Genomic DNA, 19,695 nt, shown 5'->3' on the forward strand with positions numbered 1-19,695 from the left:
TAACTTGGGCCACGTTAAAAAAAGAAAATAAGAAAGAAAAAGAAAAAAAAAATCCACCACCAAGTCTTTCCAGGCGTAGAAAGGACTGGAACTGCTGGGGTGATTTTATTTGATTTATTGGAAATAAAGTGGATCTTATTAACATTTTAATAAAGAGAATCTCTTGCACTGGGCTGCAAGTGGCCGCCAGTCCCCGGTGCAATTCCATTCTTTGGAAAAGTGGCATCAGCTGGCGTTGCCCAGCGTGATTTGTGGGGCTGGGCCCCAACAGTCCAAAAAAGCGAACTGGCTGCCTCCTGCGAGGGGCTCGCGCCAGGCGAGGTGCTCGCCCCGTATCTGCCATGCAAAACGAGGGAGCTTTATGAAGGAATCCGTCTTGTAAAGCCATTGGTCCTGGTCATCAGCCTCTACCCAATGCTTTCGTGATGCTGCCGCTGATCTATTTGGGAAGTTGGCTGGCTGGCGAGGCAGAGCCTCTCTTCAAAGCCTGGCTCCCACGGAAAATATGCTCAGTGCAGCCGCGTGCATGAATGAAAACGCCGCCGGGCGCTTCTAGTCGGGCAAAATGCAGCCGGCAACTCCGTTCGTCCTGTGCGTTCTCCTGTCCCAGGTAGGGAAGAGGGGGCTGCTGGGCGCGCCCCGGGCCCCTTTTCTGCATTCCGATTGCCTGGCGCGGGCTGGGCGAGGGGGCTTTCGTAGGGTTGGGGGACTCCGGGTGCGGCGGCGAAGACAGCTCGGGGGCTCAAAAGGGAGGTCATTCTCAGCCCCTGAAATCCTAGGGCGGTGGTGGGGGTGGGGGGGCGGAGGGAGGTGGTGGTGGGCTGGCGGTCTCCCACTCTGGCTTGCGTGTGTGTGTGTGTGTGTGTGTGTGTGTACGTTCAGGAGAGGTGGAGAGAGCTCCGAGTCCTTTTTTTTTTCGCAAGCAGGGGCGACATTCTCGCCTACATCAAGTGGGGTAACTTTGATTCGCCTCCTCAGTAGGCTCATGCATTGGCGAGACTCAGTTGGAGGCGACTCCAAGGAGTCGTGGTTTCCCCCAACCCAGCGCCGATCGGGGAAGCGCAGCTCGGGTCCGGACTGCGGGCTGCCGGGCTGGAGAGGCCGACCTGGTATCGCCGACTTCCCGGGCCGCCCGGGCCCCCTCGCCCGGCCGGGCGGCGCGCAGGAAGCCGCCTCGGGCCAGCCGAACGCCGCAGCCCGGCTGCCGCTGTCGCTCAAAGGCGCCAGCCGCGCCCGCATCGGGGTCCGTTCCCTTCCTGACCTCGGGCCCATAAGGGCCGAGCTCATCCCTTCGCCCGGGCGCAGGCCCCAGCAAAGCCCCCTCCCTCCTGCTCCCGCTTTGTCTAGCCCCCTGGAACTACCGCCCCGAGCCTCGACTGCCGCTTCTGCGGTGTTCGAGGGCGGCGCGGAGCGCGGAGAAAAGTTCAAGCCTTGCCCACCAGGCTGCAGCTGCCTGTTAACCCTCCGAGCTCTGAGGCGCCAGGGAAGGGCCGGCGACCCGGGAGAGGGGGGCGATGGAGACTTGGTCCTTCTGCAACCATCTCTGAGATCTCAGGAAGTTTATGTGCAGGAAAGGAGGCCAGGCTGGTGGTGCTGGTCGCGGCAGGCTCAGCCCTGCTCTGGGGCCCGTTTTCTGACAGCGCGGTGACCCAGTCCCCCGGCCTTCCTGGCAGCCTACGGGACATGGCATGTGCTGGCAGCCTACAAGTGGGTGGATGAGATGGGGGCAGGGCCAGGCAGAGAGGAGGGAAGGAGACAGGGAGTGCCCTGGGGTGTTGGGAATGGGTGTCGAGTTCCTGGCCAGGACTGCTGGATGCCAGGGCAAGAGGCACACACATGTGTGAGGGTGTGAGTGGGGTGGGGGGTAGGGAGGGTGAGGCCGCTGGAGTCCCAGACAGGGGCTGGCTGGACTGCAGAGATGCAGTGGAGCCTTCTGAGGGGAGACCAGGGAGGCATCCACTTTAGGAAATGGGTCAGTGTCCCAGGAAGCGGTAACCATGGTGATGACTCTGTGTGGGGCGGGTGAGGTTGGATCACGGTGCCTGGGGACAGAGTAGGGTGCCTGGCTGGTGAGTCCACTCCCAGCTCATGACTTCTTTCTTCCCTGGATCCACAGCCCTCTACAATCATACTCTTCCCTACTAGGGTTTTGGGCTGATTCTCTTGAGGTCCCTGTAGCTTTAAGTCCTGCCACAAATCCTGTGCCTGTCTGTGAGCCAGTTTTCTAGACTTTCTGGACTCTTCACTATCTCTGAGGAGGCGTGTGTATATGTGTACGTGTGTGTGTGTGTGTGTGTGTGTGTATCCTAATTTAGTAGGGTGTTCAGAGCATGTCTCTGATTCAGACAGATCCCCTCTGTGTGCTGGTGCTACCACCTGGCTAGCTTGCTTAGCCTCTCTGAACTTCTAGATTCTCCATGGTGGAGTAATTCTGTCACCTTCCTAGGATTGCTAGGCAGATTGGATTGCATTCAACAGGATGCCCTTGGTAATGCGTTTAGCACCAGGCTTAGCACTCTGGGAGCTTTCCGTGTCTGGGAGCCCTTACCACCACCTGACCTAGGACTTTACTGCCCTCTTCTCCATGGACATGTTTGACCTCAGTTTGGATTCCAGGGTTCTGTCTTCCTCTGAGCAAATCAGACCACATGACAGCACCCAGCAATTCCTGTGCTCTAGGGAATGATGCCTTTGGCAAAGCAACTGGTGTGTCTCCTCTCCCAGGACCTGCCTGGCACAGGTGGCTTTTGAAGGCTGTTGGCTCTCTCAGTTTCTTTAGGATGGAGGAGCAGAGGTTTTACCTCGAATTCAATTGACTTCCCTGAGACGCTTATTTCTCTCTTACACTGTTATTCATAATCGGAGCAAATGTCCACCTTAGGACAGTAACCGATATCCTGGTAGCAATAGTACCTTGCAGGGAAATCATTGTGGTGCAAATCAGTTAACCAGCAAGAAGTTCAAATGCAAAGCTCTGTGTGACATAGTGAAAGGTGGGGAGAGTCTGGGAGGCTTTGAGCCTACAAGCAAAAACAAAACTTTTCCCAGGCAGAGAGAAAACATAAGAAAGGGGAAAAACAATGTAATAAAGCAAATTAGTCACTTGGCCTTAGTGGTGTTCAGGCAAGTATGTGTGTGTTTTTCTACCACCGTTGAAATACACTGGGTCTGGTTTTGGAAGCCATCAATCTCTGTAAGTTTATTGGCTAGGTTGCTGTTTTAGGCATTTTGGAAGAGGGAAGAGGAATTCAAAGCAACAATGGCTGGAAGCTGGCAAAGCAGAGAAGCAGTCACCTCTCTTCTCCCCTGGGGCATTTTGGGAATTTGGCTATGGTAAATAATGAATGCAAAACAAATCAAGAGAGGCCTGAGCTAGAAATTCCACTGCAAACTGTGATCCCCCCACCCCCAGCCCGATTTGGGTGTCACATCTAGCCAAAAGCTGCAACAATGAGTGAGTAATCTCCCCAGAATTAGGACTGCAGGGAGTGGTCCAGGTTTGGAGAGCAGTCACTTGGGAAGTGACTAAAACTATTCCATGGCATTCTGAGATGTTGGTTTAAGATGGGGAGGTTTTTCTTGGAGTCAGAATCTTGATTTTCAGGGTGTTAAATGAGAATCAGTGTCTTCTTATGCCCCTGCAACTTCATATATTGTATTTTAAGGGAAGAGTTTACTTGCAGAGCCCTTTCGTTGGGGAGGAAGGATTGTGAGCATTGCAGAGAGATCTCTTGCTCTGAGATGGGTTCAACATGTGACAGCCTGTAAGATTCCAAAAGCGCTGGGGAAACAGATATAAGTGGTGAAAGGAATTGCAAAGTGGTAGTGTTCATGTGTCTGAACAATTTTTTTTTTTTTTTTTAGCAAGTCCCCAAAGAGACTTAATAAACTGCAAGGCTGAATATGTGATCTGGAATTTATGTAATGCCACAGTCTACATTAGAAGCCCCAACAGTCATCTTAGCTAATATCTCCCTCTCGGCCTCCCTCCCTTCTCTCCTTTTCTATCTTTAGCTCGTGGGTTTTCCATTAAATAAAATCTTTTTTTTCCCCCCTAGAAATATCCTCTCTGTGTTAACAGCAGAATTGCCCAACAAACCAACGCACTCAGTAACTGCATTATCTAAAAGTACCAGTATTGGGGTGTGAATGTTGAGTCTCAGTCTGAAGTTCACTGTTGAGGTAAAAGTACAGCTGGTTCCTTGAGAATATATTTCTTTCCCTCCTTCCAAAAGACAGTTGCTTGGGGAGTCTAGTTAATTTCTGTATAGTGGAAGCTAAAGAAGAGGATGAACTAGGGATTCAATTCACATCTGAATGACAACAGCCAACAGTCGTTCATATTTCTGTGTTTGTGTGTGGGCTCATCTCTGTGTGTTTTGATCTTGTTTTAATACCTGTTGAAAAATTTCTCCAGAAGAGGGCTCCATCCACAGCATTACAAAATTCTAAATCTACCTCTCATATTTTGAGGAATTTCAGTGTAAAAGCTCCATCAAAACGAAAAAGTGTTCTCCTTATTTTCAGTTCTTTTCTACAAGCTCCCGCAGTGAGAAGTCCTGTCATTTTGCACAAATTATCTTTCCCTCCTTTTTTCCCTATTGTTGTTATTCTGTTCTATTTTACTCTTCAACTATCTATCCCCTCTGAGTATTAGAGCAGGGAACGTTTCGAAGACCCTGGTAGACAATGCAATATGAAATGTGAGGAAGTTCTGAAATTTCCTGGCGTTTGACTTTGGTTGAACCTGGTTTTATTCTTTAGGCAACCAGACACACAGCAGGCACAGTTCTGCCTGTGAAAGGAAGTAATCTTCCCCATTAGGTCACTACCCAGAAAAGCGAATCATTAGCCAGGTCCACTCATCCTGCAACACCAGTTGAAAAGGAGAGGGAAATATCGGCCTGTCATCCAATTACAATAATCAGTTGAGCAGAATCAATCAGATGACCACTGGTTTTTGCATTGTTTCCACTTAGCTGTCAGCAAGATACCCACACACCTGGGAGACTCTGACCCTCCTGAAGGATGCTGCCAATACAATTCTCCACTCCTTGTTGCCTGTGTAGCCTCTGGGGACCTCAGGCCTGGCTCCGCATATCTGCACAGACTGTACAAATGATGACTGGCTGGACTGTAGGAGCCCTGGACCTTCACCAGATATGAAGTAGTGGGTTTATTCTAGTGTTACGGTGGAAAGTGCTTTCTTTCTCTACTGAGAGAAACAGCTAAGGGCAGGCGAGGGAGAAGAAATGACATTTCAAACTTGCAATGCAGACTGAGCCAAGGCTCACGGAGATGAATGGGTCACCTTTTGGCTTAGCAGGTTGAACCTTCAAGATATCTGCTTGGTGGGACTGAACGCCATTCATCCCAATTCTGTAACTCTTGTTTCCAGGGGGAAGTTGCAGAGTAGAAGCCACAGGCCAAATGTAGCTCATGGATGTATCCTGTTTGGCCCAAATGTTTTGAAAAGTAGGATATTGTATATTTAAAAAACAACAACATGTTTCCTGCATTTCTTAAAATGTCAGAAGGTCAGGCAGCCCAAGAAGCACATTCCCACAAGGCCACAGTTCCCTGGAGCTGAGTCCCTGCTGCCCCCTTTAGGACCTGCCTCTGTACTTGGCCACAATCCCCGCCACTCCCTACCACCCACCCATTCCACTGTACTCAGCTATTTCACCTCCTTGCCCTTGTAGGCCTTTGCATCAGGAACTTCTGGTTTTGCAAATCTGGGGGCTTGATCAGATTGATGTTGCCTATTTTTCAGTGATAAGGCTATTTGAAAAGGAAGGGCCCCTTTCGATCACTCTGTTTGAACCACCTGGATGTGAACTTTGAAAGAACAAGATCAAGGGACATTCCTCCCCGAGAACGTTACTACCACCAAAAGTGGTTAGGTGACTAGGGCCACCCAGAGCATCGCAACACCCAGGTCACTGTTTCACGTGGAGTCATTACCCCCAGAGAAGTGGCACACTGCAGGTCTGAGTCAACCTGGGTGCTGGTGCAGCGTAAACAATGTTATGCGTCAGCAGCCAAGGGGCTCCAGGACCCCTGGACGGAAGGTAGGCCCCAGTGCACTGCACAGAGGATCACACCGAGGGCGTCCCTGCCCTGGAGGCACAGTGGCTCCCTGGGCGTTGCCATTCCAGCAGTCTTGCTCACCCACAGTAAGCCCGTTGTCAGATCATCGTGGCACCCTATGGTCCTTAGTCCTGCAGGGGACTCCGGGAGCATGGAGCTAACGCTCAGAGCGTTTATAACCTCAGGGTAACGGCTCCGTAGCTCTGTTGTCTAGAGTGCTTTTATACGCGGGACATTGTCACCTCTAGTGCCAACTGCAGTTTGCGTGGTGTTTTTATAACTGTTTTAGCAGTTAACACCCACCACAGTCTTCATGCAGCGCTAATGCTACAATTAATGTTCTCTGGCTCCATAAATACTAGACTAATCTGTCCACTCATCCCACACCAGCAGGTGAGCCTCAGATAAGTATTGTTTTCAGCAGTTGCAGACCCCAAAGATCAGGGTAAATATAACTACATACATATACCAAAAAAAAAAAAAAGAAAAAGACGGGGAGGGGGGGATTGTTTTCCTTCTGTCAGTTGCCAGCAGAACTCAAATTCCTGAAAATTAGCCTTAGCATTAGGGGCGTTTTAACATGTCACGTCTCATTTCAAAGGACCCCAGCGAGTGTCACCCCGTCTGCTACAGAAGTACAAAGCCCCTGTGTCTCCCAGCGGAGCGGGGCCTGGCTGGGGTGGAGGGAGCAGCTGCCGAGCTGAGCGCAGCCCTGCACATGCCTGGGCAGGGCCAGGAAGTGAGCTCAGCCTCTGGGGGAGCCTGGGGACCCCACAAGGAGTGTGGCAGCCTCCACTCCTGCCTAACACGGCCTCCAGGCCAAAGTCTCCTTCCCGGGGGTTGGCAGGGACCTGCTTTTCCATGTGCTGGGGGAGATGGTGCCTGTGAATGCCTGAAGCTGGAGCTGCTGAGATAATCGCCCTGTCGATCGATGTAGGGTCTGCGGAGAGTTGCAGGACCCCGCCCGCGGAACCCATGTCTGACTTAGGCCACACAGGCACGGCCTCCAACTGCTGTAGGCTGCCGGGCATCTGGGATCATCTAACTCGGGGGCTGCACACTACGAGCCTCTCGGCTGATTCCTGCCTGCAGCCTGTTTTTATAAATAGTTTCATTGGAAAGTAGCCAAGCCCATTCATTTATATAATTGTCTGTGGCTGGGCTTGTGCTGTAACAACAGAGTTGTTACACCATATGGCCCACAAAGACTAAAATATTTACTATTTGGCCCTTTGCAGAAGAAGTTTGCTGACTCCTGCTCTGGCTCAAAATTACAGCCAGAGAGTCCGCAGGGAAGGAGACATTAAAGGTTTACATGAAGAATCATCCCTCCTAAGCCCCAAGCACTCGAGCAGCTTGACCTCAGGGACGTTCACCTGGGGCCAGATGGATTCAGTAAACACCTGTGATATTCAGGCAGGCCCTACTGTGTGCTCAAGGAACACCTGTTAGTAAGGCTGATTCAGTGTCTGCTCTCTTGGGCCTCAGAATCCCAAGATATTCCCTGGCAGGAGTCATTAATAAATGATTCAAAACAGAGACAACTGCTAGAGGGAAGGACACACAGTTGTCAGATCCTGCCAGTCTATATGTTTCCCTTGATGGTGCCTCGTCTCTCCCCTCTACTAAAATACAGCACGTGTTGTCATCTGATTGAATCACTGTTGGGTTCCCAGGGCCTAGAACAGAGCCTGGCATATAGTAGGCCCTCAGTAAACATGGATGAATGGATGAATATGAGAAAGGCATCAGACTAGATGAAGAGTCTGGGGAGCTTCCCTGATAGCCTGCTGCTTGGTCCAGAGTCTGGAGGAGCAGCGAGGCTTATGGACACAGGAAAGCCAGGGTGTGGGTGGTGGAGGAACTCCATGCAGGAGACACTACAGCCCAGAGAGTGGCCTGGGGAGCTGCTGAGGGTGGCAGGCCTACCGGGGCCTTGTCAGCCATCTCAAGGATTTAGGTGTTTGTCCTGGAGCAATGGGGAAGTCATTGAAAGCAACGTGGTGGAGGGTCCAGCATGACAAGGCCAGATTTCTATTTTGAAAAAGTAATTTGGCTACAGTGTAGCTGGAGGATGGAACTGGGTATGAATTAGAGGAGAAGCCAGTCTAGGCCTGTGATCACGGGAAGAACCCAGGGACTCTTGTCACTCTAGACCCAGGGAGTGACAGTGCAGATGGGAGAAGTACACACAATCTTCTCAGAGCATCCAAGAGACATTTAGGGGAGAATTTGCCAGGGCTTGGCATCTGGGTTTGAGATGGCAGGACAAGGGCTAGGGAGGGGTTAAAGATGCAAGCTTGAGTTCTCCTCCAGTTGGCAGAGAGTTGGAACCATTTGCCCCACACAAGGAACCCAGGTGTTTGACATCATAAACGGGGTCTGAGGGCCATCTCCATGGAAATGTGAGCCAGGCTGCAGCAGTGCTCCTTAGGCGAGGCATCCAGGCTGGTGATGCTAATGCCTGCAGACCAGTCCGTGCTTGCAGCAGGGATGGGCACTGCGGGGCCTGGAAGTGCCCTTGCCTAGAGTGACTGATGTGTAGCCTCTATAATTAACCAATCTCTGAGGCTTTTCATGCAAAAGATATTTGAGAGAAACATTGCCAAGCCCTTTAATCGTTTCTTGAACATTCAATCAGCAGCACTAGAAATATTTCCTACATGAAGCAAATAATGATCTACTACTTTCAGCAATCACTTTGCAAATGCTAACAGACCTTCATTTCAGCATAGGATATAGCCTCGGCCATGCTTACATTGCTTGGTGTAGCAGCAGAATCTTCAGCTGGGTGCTGGGCAGTGGTGTCCTGGTAAAAGTATAACAACTGCTGTCTCAAAAAAAAAAAAAGCAGCACGGGTACGTTATCCTCAGAAGGTGAGTGATGTACAGTCGTCCACGTGCTAAGTATTTACGGAAGCATTTGGGGAGTTCATAGGTAAACAAGATGGACAAGAAGCCTGTTTTTGTGGGTCTTGTGGTCTTCTGAGGGCCGCCAACAAGAAATAAGTAGCTGAAATAATACGAATTTGGTTATTACTACAACCGGAAACAATGGGAGCTAAAATGGCATTGAAGGAGCGAACTACCCTCTCTCCTTTTCCTCCGCCCTTCCTCCTTCCCTCTCTCTTCCTCCTATATTTTCTTCTCTCCCCATAATTTTTCATTTCTGGCAAGTGCCAAGAATCCCGCTAATTTGGGGATCCAGAGACGAGTACTGCTACACAGCCCTGGCCCTCAGTAGGGGAAGTTCTGGAGGTGAGTCAGGGCCTCTGGTCCCCTGGGACCCAGAGGAGCTGGGGTGTTAGTTTAGGAGCATCAGGGAGATTTCTGAGGCTTTGAGAATCGAATCTGAATTCTGACCCAGCCTTTTTCGTGCTGTGCGACCTCTGATCAATTACCCTTTTTCTCCTCTTCTGTTTTCTCCTGTGTCTAGACAAGAATGGAGAATACCAATACCTGCCTAGCAGGGTGCTGGTAAGCATTAAATAAATGTATGCTTATTGCTTCATCCCATAATTGCTAATGCTGGGAGCTTAGGAACGCTGGTTGCTTTAACTTTAACACATGGTGCTGCAAGGCACTTTATGGTTTGAAGGTACTGGGGGGCCTTGGTCTTGAGTCTCTAACTTACAGGGGAAAAATACACGTGTACTTAAAACTGTACAGACATTGAAAAATAAAAAATTAAGTTTGCTCCCCAGAGAAGGATTTGCCAGTTCTCATACTGTGGCTCCCCAAGGATCATTCTCCTGGGAATTTTATGCCTCATAAAATCATTTGATCTGGTGGGATCATATCTTCTAGATGTTTCTTCCCAGCAGCTGTTCCCAGGAGGCTTTATCAGGACAGTGTGTATGTGGGTATGCCTGTCAACACCATGAACATATTATTGAAAATAAATAAAAATAACTGTAATAACCTTCTGTATAATTTACTGCTAAGTACTGGTTACATACATTACCTCAAATTCTTATTGCAACCCTTAGGGGCAAGTAGTCTTGTCTTCATTTTATATATGATGAAAAGAAGCTCAGAGTGGTTGGGTCATCTGCCTAAGGCTACATAGCCACTAAGAACTGGGACCAGGGTTTGAACCCATGCTTTTCTGATTTCTGTGCATGTCCATTTCCCTCTGTATTTCCCTACTGTTCAAAAACCTGCTCCCTTGTCCCCTCAAATGATGTAAGAATTCTCTTCTTTCATTCTTTTGTTCTCTGACTCTCCTGGAGTCAAAATGGCTGCCTGCAGTGACCTCATTTTTGAATTCCCGGTCTCTAAAAGGAGGCCTGGGACCCAGACCTCCTCTCTGGATTACCAGCTACAGCCTTCAGAACTGGTTTAGCTCAGGGTTATCGGTATTCTTTATTGCTGAGTCCTTGCTTTTGACCAGGAACAACAACTCACCCACACCTTAAGCTTCCCCCGACAAGAACAGCCATCCCAGTGAGGATCGCCACACGGAAGCCAGGACCCACCCTAAGTGTGGCTTCTCTGCAGGCTAATTCCAACGTGCGGGTTAATTCTCTGGCAGTTTCCTGCCTGCCCTGAGCCTGAGGCTGGACGGCACCCCTCTCTGGGAGTGCCGAGGGCTTGACTGTCCGGCCAGTGCCTCCTGAGTGCCACTGTCTGCAGCACTGTTTTCTCAGTCTGTAGGCAAATGAGAAATACGCAGCTTGGAGCCATATCCAGACACTCAGATCTATAGAGTTGCCATTGGACTGAATCTAAACTGAAGTTTGTGCCTAGCTCAGTCGCTCAGTCATGTCTGACTCTGCGACCCCATGGACTGTGGCCCGCCAGGCTCTTCTATCTATGGGATTTTCCAGGCAAGAATACTGGAGTGGGTTGGCATTTCCTCCTCCAGGGGATCTTCCCGACCCAGGGACTGAACCTGTATCTCCTACACTGGCAGGCAGATTCTTTATCACTGAGCTACCTGGGAATCCAAACTGAAGTTTAGTTGCATTTTATCAGATGAGTTTTCTTTTTCCTCCTAATTCAGTATAAGGGCCTTTAGTTAGGGTAGCCACTAATTCATTGAGCATCTGTTGAGTACCTGTTATGTGGCTAGCACCGTTTCATGTCCTGGAGATAGAGTAGGGGGCGTTCACAGAGCCCCTGTGCCAGATACACACACTCCCCCTCTGTCCCAGCCCTCACCACCTGCACAATGGTCTTACCTTTCTGCCTCTCAGGATGTTTATATCTGCCCCAGTCTAGACAGTTCACACTTGACTGAGTCATTCATTTAACAATATTTACTGATCAGCAACTGTATCTTAAGCATGGTGCTTGACACTGGGTAAGCAGCAGTGATTAAGAAAGACAAGATTGCCTGCCCTCGTGGAGTCTATGTTCTTGTGAGGGAGAAAAAGAATGAAAAACAAATCTAAGTAAACATGATAATTTTGGAAAATGATAGTGCTGTGAAAACAAAAACAAAAACAAAAACGGGCTAGGCAGTTGTTCTGAGCTCACCCACTACTCTCTCTTGGGATGGAAAGTTCATTATTCTGATGCTATGACCTTTCTACTTTTTTGGGTTAAAACGGCCTATGATTTGTGAAATGAAGTTGGTTAATACACAGAGGGCATTTTTGTCCTTAGTGGTAAGGTGCTGTTGGTAAACCTTTGTCCAGTCTCTATTTTTTGCTTTTCTTGAAATTTTGCTTTTCGGAACCCAAAACTATGGCAACCAATGATTTAAACCACAGGCAGGTAATCTCTTTCTATAAAGGACTATCGAGTAAATATATGGTCTTTCTTGCAACTACTCAACACTATCAATGCAGCATAAAAGCAGCAACAGACAATATGTAAACTGATGGTCAGGCCTGTGTTCCAATAAAACTTTATTTACAAAAACGGGCAGAGCTGGGTTTAGCCCTCAGGCTGTAGGTTGTTGACCCCTCGTCTAGTCTAAACCATTAGCCATCTCACCAGTTGGTCAAATTGGAACAGAGCAGAGCCCAGGGATAGAGACCAGACCTTTTTCTTTGTTCTCTCATCTCCATGAGAAATGTAGTACTTCTTTAGGACCACATATCACTGTTGATTCTCCTCGATTTAGATCAAGGTAAAGATGCTGGGAGTCAACTATGGAAAGCAATTCTTAGACCAGCTCTAAAATATACAATATTTAAGCTTTTATAGTAATTATCTTGACTCTAATTCTTAAGGCTTTCTTATCACCCAAAGGTATATTGGTGTTAGACCCTGTATCTTGGATCGAGTTGCCCCAAATAGTCATGGAGACACAGGCTTCGATGCAGGGAGCTGATGTGAGAGATAATTCCAGTTCATGGAAGTCAGAACTGTGACGCAAGAAAGAAGGGAAGCCAATTTAAAAAAGCGTATCTTTGAGCTGGTTATTGTCCTGGGCAACTGAGGCTCACTGCTGCTGGGGGCCCTTGGAAGAGCGGTGTAAAACTCACTTTAGAATGGTCCCTCTGCAGGATAGGAGGCTGGGTACCTATGTCTGTCCTTCATTGGTCAGGGGTGGCCCCTGGTGCCAAAATTCCTGTCTTCCCTGCTGAGCCTTTGTGACCCTGGGGGCAACCATAATTTTGGAAAAATTCTTGAGCAGAAAAATGAAGAGGCATGGCAAGTGCTTGGATGGACAGTGTATGCCCTGGGTAGAACATGAGTTCATAAGGGATTCCAGTTGCCACCATTGGTGTGAGCTACAGAAAACTTCCTCAGTAGAGGTAATGATAAAGGAAACAGTTGTGGTGGTTGTTTTTATCAACCCTCCAAATTCAGTTTCGCACCCACCTGCAAATATGCTCTTTCCCACTAGATGGTACCAGTATGCCAAAGCCCTGGAATGCTCCCTTAGGACCTCATTTTTGGTGTGTAATATTTTCCCATTACTTTTGAATAATTAAGGAATAAGCGAGTTGAGATTGGAGGAACAGACCATGGGTGTTTGGGCGACAGAAGATGGAAGAAAATTCTAGGTTTTCTAAATTATTACCCTCCTTCATTCATTCACCAACAGATCTCACTGACTATCTTCAAAGCACTCAGATGTCTTCTTGGCACTGGGAATACAGACATGAACAGTGTACACACAGTTCCTGCCCCAGTGAGCTTCCATACTGGTTGGGGGAGGGACAGAAAGAAAGGAACAGGTAGACACATGGTGTCTGCCAGGTGGTGATGAGTGCTCTGGAGAGTGACAAGGCAGGCAAAGGGTGGGGCAGGAGAAAGCACTGCCCTTCTCCTGTCTGCCTGTCTTGTCTGCTGGTAGGTGAGAGATCATTTCCACCTGGTTCCTAAACCCAGTTCTGCCACTCACCAACCCCTTATGAGTATGTTAATGTGGTTTATTTTCAAAATGATTCTGTGGACTTGTGGAGGGCAGAAGCGGTGCTTTGCAAATTGGCATTGCCCAGCTGGAACCTACCGCAGCCTAACACCCGACTCCGCCTGGTACTTGTTGGCTGATTTCGTTTATCTGGAATCACTGTGAATTACTGTTGTCTGCACACAATAGAGTCACATTTTACCCAAGGGTTAGATTATACAGTCAAGGTTTAAGGCAAACACAGAGTCTTCATTAACCTTGAGATCTCTTAAGTTGCCCATTAAATTGCAATGTATTCGGTTTTGTGTATGCAACCCTTACTGTAATCAATATGTAACAATGTATAAATGCATGCAGGGATGTATAGTGAGTAATAAAGGATATATGCACGATATAATTTTACAGAATTTAATTGCAGTATTTAAACTGTTCTTTTTCCTTCTCTTTTCGGTGAAAGACCTGGATTTCTGGAAGTTAAATATGCATGTGATAAGACTTTGCGTTCATTTAAACTGGTTTCCCCATCATATAGTCCCCACCAGACTGCGCACTGGGGGAGGGCAAGAGCTCTGTTTTTTGTGCTCTGTTCATCTTTGGATGCCCACCACCAGTCACACGCTTTGGGGCAGAGGAACAGCAGACTAGTAATATTCGTAGTCATGGCAGTAATGGAGGTTGACATCTCAGTAGTGCTTAATGCGAGCTGAGCCCTGTGTGAGTACTTTAGATGTATTGGTTAGCACATTCAATCCTCCAATGACTCTGTGGTATATCTAGTATGATTTTAATTCCATTCTACAGATGGAGAAATTCCAGGGGAACTTGATAAAGGTCACACAGGTTTTTAGCTCTGAGGCTGAGATTCAGACTTGGGCAGTCCTCGACACAAAATGCTACGTGTTGTATGACTCTATGAAATGAAAAGAGCTGCCCAGAATATGCAAATGCATATAAACTGAAAGTAGGTGAGCGGTTGTCTAGGGTCCGGGGGAGGATCCTAATACCATTATGGGGCAGTGCCTGGCGGGACACCCTGTAGGTTAAGAGCTCAGGCCTCGGGGGAAAGTGGAATTGCAGTTTGAGTCCCAGCTCTGCCCCTGCAGGGCCGTGTGGCCATGGACAAGGTTGCTTAACCCTTCTGTGCTTCAGCGGCCAGGTCTTTGAAATGAAGGCCATGATATCTATCTGTTATGACTGGGATGAGGAGTCAAGACAAGCCTGTACGATCCTGGTCTAGCAAACCATGAGACCTTGGAAACTGGAAGTTGGTTCTTTGAAGAGGCACATGGACAGGTGTTAGCGGCTGTTACCCATTTGCCTGTAGTATCACAGTCTCGGCCCGAGTTCTTCCAGAAGCAGGTTCCGAGAGGAGAATTTGAACGCAGTTAATTTCATGTGGGAGCCAGGGAGAGCCGTAGCAGGGTGGGGAAGCAAAGCAAGGAAGGGAGGCAGTCACGTGAAGCGCCTGTTGCTCAGACAGCCGCTCCTGCGGGTACACGGGGCCTCTGGGAGCTATCCCACCGGAGGGGTACGGGGCCCCAGTTTCTGTGCCGCAAGTCTAGGTGGGCATTGTTTTGGAACTGCCCCAGGTGGCATCGAGTTTGAGCGCTAGTGGGCTGCCGGTCCACTAGTGGACTCTCGTTCCAGAGAAAGCCCTCAGGAAAGAGCGGTAGGTTCTTGCAGGGGAAGTTGGGCCCGGCGGTGAGCAGCCAGAGGGGATACGGCCTCGTCAGCGGGGCGATGTCAGCACGAGCGGCCAGCACTGTCACGAGGCACAGGAACAGTAAGGCCCAGTAACCTGCATGAGACGGTAAGGGCTAAACACCACAGAAACAGATGTGCAGAAACACTTCTCAGCACATACGTGTCGGCACAAGTTGGAAATAATGACAATTGCCAGCATTCATTGAGTGCTTGCCATGTGTGTGGCTCTCCTAAGTGCTTGACAAATAAGCTAAATTTCTAGCAGATGGAAACTGGTTAAGTGACTCAATGGAATATTACACAGGCATTAAAGGGGAAAGTTATGAAGACAGCAATGACATGAAAGAAATCACATAAGCGAGAAATGAATACTGAATACAATGTGTGTGGAATAGGATTCTTACTACACAAAAAGTCTCTGTATATTGGAAAAGAGGTGTGGGGTCTGCAAGGATATTTTTCAAAATGCTGACTGTAGCTTTGTTCATGGGATAGGTTTCTGAGCGATTCCCCCCCTCCTTCAGTTTATAAATCTTCACTGATGTGTATATATTACATTTATAATGAAAAACATAATAACCTTGAAAAGTGGAAGAAGAAAAAAATGGAATAAATAGATACCAGAGAATCAGTGGAGATTTTAAACACAGGAGTAACATAGTGAAAAATAATATTTCAGAAAAATTAATGTGGGGGTGGTGTGAAAGATGGATTGGGTCCAGAAAAACCCAAGGCAAGTCCAGCTTGTGAGCTAATGAAGGTCAAAAGAAGTGTGGAAGAGAAAGGACCAGATTTAGAGGCTTGCTGGTGAATGGACTGGTGGGGAAGAAAGAGAAAGCATGCCAGAAATGATCTCAGGACTTAAAGGCTGATTGGGAGAAAGTTAGCAATGAGACAATATGTGTTGAGTACCTCTTTGAGCCAGATTTCCTTATATCTGCTGTCTTATTTAAACCTAACAACAATCCTGTAAACTATGTTTTTAATATTTCTGTTTTATAGGTGAGGTAATAGATGGTGAGAAAAATAAATGACTTGTCCGAGTTTACAGAGAATCTGAGCTCAGATAATTGTTAAATGAACTGGATGGATGGACAGATAGATGAATGGATGATGGGGGAATGATTGGTAACCATGAAAGGGGGAAGAAATACAGACTATTACAATGTCAAAGTAGGAAAGAGGGAATTTCAAGGAGGAACTTGCAGACCTCTTAGAAGGTAAAGAGAGAAGGGCTGGGGAAAGTACTAGATTCTGCAGGAAGAAGGAATGGCCACTGGTTTTCTTTCAGAAGGCGGCCACTGCAGTCAAGAAACAGCTTAGCTGTATTGGTCGGCAGGGGCGGGACACTAGTGGGGGAACCTGTGAAATGACTGGTCAGACCATGTACAAACTTAAAGACAGGCACAAGTCTAAGGAACAGATGAAACGCTAGAAAGGAGGAGGGATGTCAGAGAGCAAAGGGAAGGAGCGGGGAAGTGAAGGAGAAATAGAAAAAGGAAAAGCACTTACTGGTTAAGAAGGAGGGCACCAGGCTGCCCGGGCCTGACTCTCAGCTCCCACTGCCTTTTTACCTTGAGCAAATCCTATTCAGAAGTCTTTGTCCCAGTTTCTTCATTTGTTAAATGGCGGAGAATAGTGATAGCTCCATCCCAGGGGCTTCTTAGGGGATTCCTGGGTGGCGGTGGTGGTGAAGAATCTGCCTGCCAGTGCAGGTAGACACAGAGATGAGGGTTCGATTCCTTGGTTTGGTAAGATCCCTTAGAGAAGGGGATGGCAACCTGCTCCAGTATTCTTGCCTAGAAAATTCAACACAATGCCTGGTACACTGTATATTCAAACTGGGCAGAGATCATGGTGTTTCTGTTTTTTTCTGGCCCCAACTCATGGCATGTGGGATCTTAGTTCTCCGACAAGGGATTGAACCTGTGCTCTCTGCAGTTGATGTGTGGAGTCTTAATCATTGGACCACTAGGGAAGTTCAGGGATCTTGTGTCTTAATCATCACAATAAATGCTATTACTTGGGAAACAGTCCCAAGCTATAGATGAAGAAACTGAAGCTCACTGAATGTGCCTTAAGAACATACGCCTGGAGGCCCAACAGCATGCTGCTGGGGACAGCAAGTGGTCAGCTCTCCCATCCTTCAGAAGGAAACAGATTTTGTGTAACATCCTATGCATAGCTTTATTAGATGGAGATTAACTGTCTGCAATTTGCAGGAAATGAGATGCATTAGGTTTCACTTTTTTTTTTTTTCCTTTTTGACCAAAGAGTTAATAAACAGAGGCTGCTCATTAAAGCAAAGTTCGGAGGAGTTTGGAAGGCACTGCAGAATAGCTGAGGGAGCCAAGTAATGAAGCACTTGGAAGATTCAGAGGGGGTAGATGAAGATCCATCAGACCCCAGCAAGCATTGTGAACTCAGCGCCCTTTCTCCATTCTGGAAAGTTTTATGCTCTTATAATTGATGCTTGGAGAAGTCTGCGCTCTGCCGACTCGGCATGAGGAATCCTAAAAGCCTTATTAACCCAGCCACTTAGCCTTCCTGAGTATAACCCCTACCCTGGCTATTTTGGTTCAGGATTATCTGAGCCCCCAAATGTTCCGCCGGTGGGATGAAGTTCAACTCAGTGCCGCTCTCTGGTCCCTGTCCTTCCAAATATCCCTGCCTCTCTAGGGCTGGCTGCTGGCAAGCCTGCTCGCTCCTGCCCTTGGCGATCCGGGAACTTGCCAAGGAAGCATTCCCTCCGAGGCTGAGCTGCCAGAGAAATTGCACACCCGGGATTGATTTTGCATGGTGTAGAAATCAGTCTGCACACCAGGCAATAGAGGCACTGTCCCAGGCTCCAGCCTGCAGGAGAACCAGTTCAGGCTGGTTGGAGGCCCAGGGGTGCAGGGCGGCAAGCAGCTTACATCTGAAATTTAAAAAAGTAAACAGATCAACAGGTGAAATTGAGGGGTGTGTTTTGCCAGGCTGGAATGAGCTTTCTCTCTGTGTTAAGGGGACTTATCTGGTGCTGCAGGTCTCTACCTGGTGCATGGTTTTTTTGGGGGGCTGGGGGCGGAGTTGGAGAGAGCACCCCTCATTAGACACATCCCCTGCTGGCAGGTGGGGCCCCAGGGAGATGTGGTTAGCTTGATGCAGTCTCTCCAAGGGCAGAACTTAAATTTGCTTCTGTGGTGAGGCTAAGAACCATCATCATCATCTGTGCTCTAACAATTATTATTTAATTAAATGACACCCTAGTGTCAGTTACTTCAGTTAAAAACTAACATTTATGGAACATCATCTCTGTGTCAGGCACTCCAGCTAAGTATTTACATACGGAATGTCTGGTTCAAGTCTCTGAATGCCAGAGTTACTGATTCCTCCCACTTTGTAGATGAGGAGTTCACTGTCTGTGGGGCTTGCTCACACAGAGTGTCTTCCTTCATCTCTGCTCCACCCTCAGGAGCCTGCAGGTGAGGTCTACCGTAAGGGGCCTGAGCCCCAGAGACCTTTCTTCTTCAACAACTGATTGGCAGAATCAGGACTCGAATCTGGTTCTCCTGACTCTTTATTGTTGCAGCTGTGTTGGGAGGGAGAGGTGGTGTTTGTTCCCTAAATTCCTTTTCTCAAGCCCAGAGAAAAGAGTTTGCTGTGCATTGTTTCAGTTCTCAATCAGGAGGGCATGGCTTTCCCACTTTACAGATGAGAAGACAGGCTCAGAGAGGGGAAACCTTTGGAAGAAAACCATTCTGGAGCCATGGGGAGTAGAGCTGGGCCCGGTAGCTTCCTGTTCTTCCCACCCTGCGGGTTTGCCCTGCTGTCCGCAGCCTCTCCTCGCAGTGCCTCAGACAGCAGAAACTACAGCAGGTCATTTCCCAGCAGGTTCAGTGGCAGAGTGATTCTGGCCTTGGACCTTTGGACTTAGGATGGGTCATTGGTGTTGACAATTGAATAGGCTGCTGTCAATGTGATCCTGGGCTGGAGGGAGATCGGACATGACTGAGACTTTTGGCAGGACAAGCTCTGTCCAATCAGAACAAATTTGGGGGATACGACTGAGCGACTGAACTGAACTTTCATCTTTCTGGAGGCTGTAAGTTCCGATTTGCACTTTGAAAGCAACAACTTGCTAGGCCAACCTTTTGTTGCTGCCTTCCTCTGCCGTCATCAAAGCACAATTCTCAGGACATGCTAACATTACAGCATTTTCTACGGAGACCATTGTCCCGAGCCAGCCTCAGCTTCTGGGGAGGCGGGGGTACCTTGTAGAGTTGGATCTCCATTTCCCTGGGGTCTTGTGCTTTGGAAAAGCATTATTTGTTTGCCATTCCTGACTGTCACTGGTGACACCTCCAGGCTCTGAAAGGTTACAGGAAAATAACAGGCTTCTGGCAGTTTCCAACAGATTTCCTTTCTCACCTGGGCCAGGACTGCCTGTGCTGCTCACTCGTGACAGGATGAGGAGAGCTTGGTTAAATAAGCATCGGCTGCTCTTTATTCAGCTACCTTTCTGATTAATGGCATCAGAAAGCCATTCATCTGGTGTGAAGATAGACAGGTGGTTGCCGTCACTACACTGTGGGCTTTTGAAGCTTGCT

General features: G+C 48.3%; 1 protein-coding gene across 1 annotated transcript in view; it reads left to right on the forward strand.

Moving 5' to 3' along the window:
• Positions 1 to 419: 419 nt before the first annotated feature.
• CDH13 (cadherin 13) overlaps positions 420 to 19,695 on the forward strand; it is a 1,017,465-nt gene continuing 998,189 nt past the window's right edge. Inside the window, exon 1 of the mRNA XM_055551337.1 lies at positions 420 to 610. Within this exon, the coding sequence (XP_055407312.1) occupies positions 566 to 610 (45 nt within the window). The 5' untranslated portion in view covers positions 420 to 565. The remainder of the gene's footprint in view (positions 611 to 19,695) is intronic.

Source organism: Bubalus kerabau, chromosome 17 (genome assembly GCF_029407905.1).
Source record: "Bubalus kerabau isolate K-KA32 ecotype Philippines breed swamp buffalo chromosome 17, PCC_UOA_SB_1v2, whole genome shotgun sequence".
NCBI classification, from domain to species: domain Eukaryota; kingdom Metazoa; phylum Chordata; class Mammalia; order Artiodactyla; family Bovidae; genus Bubalus; species Bubalus kerabau.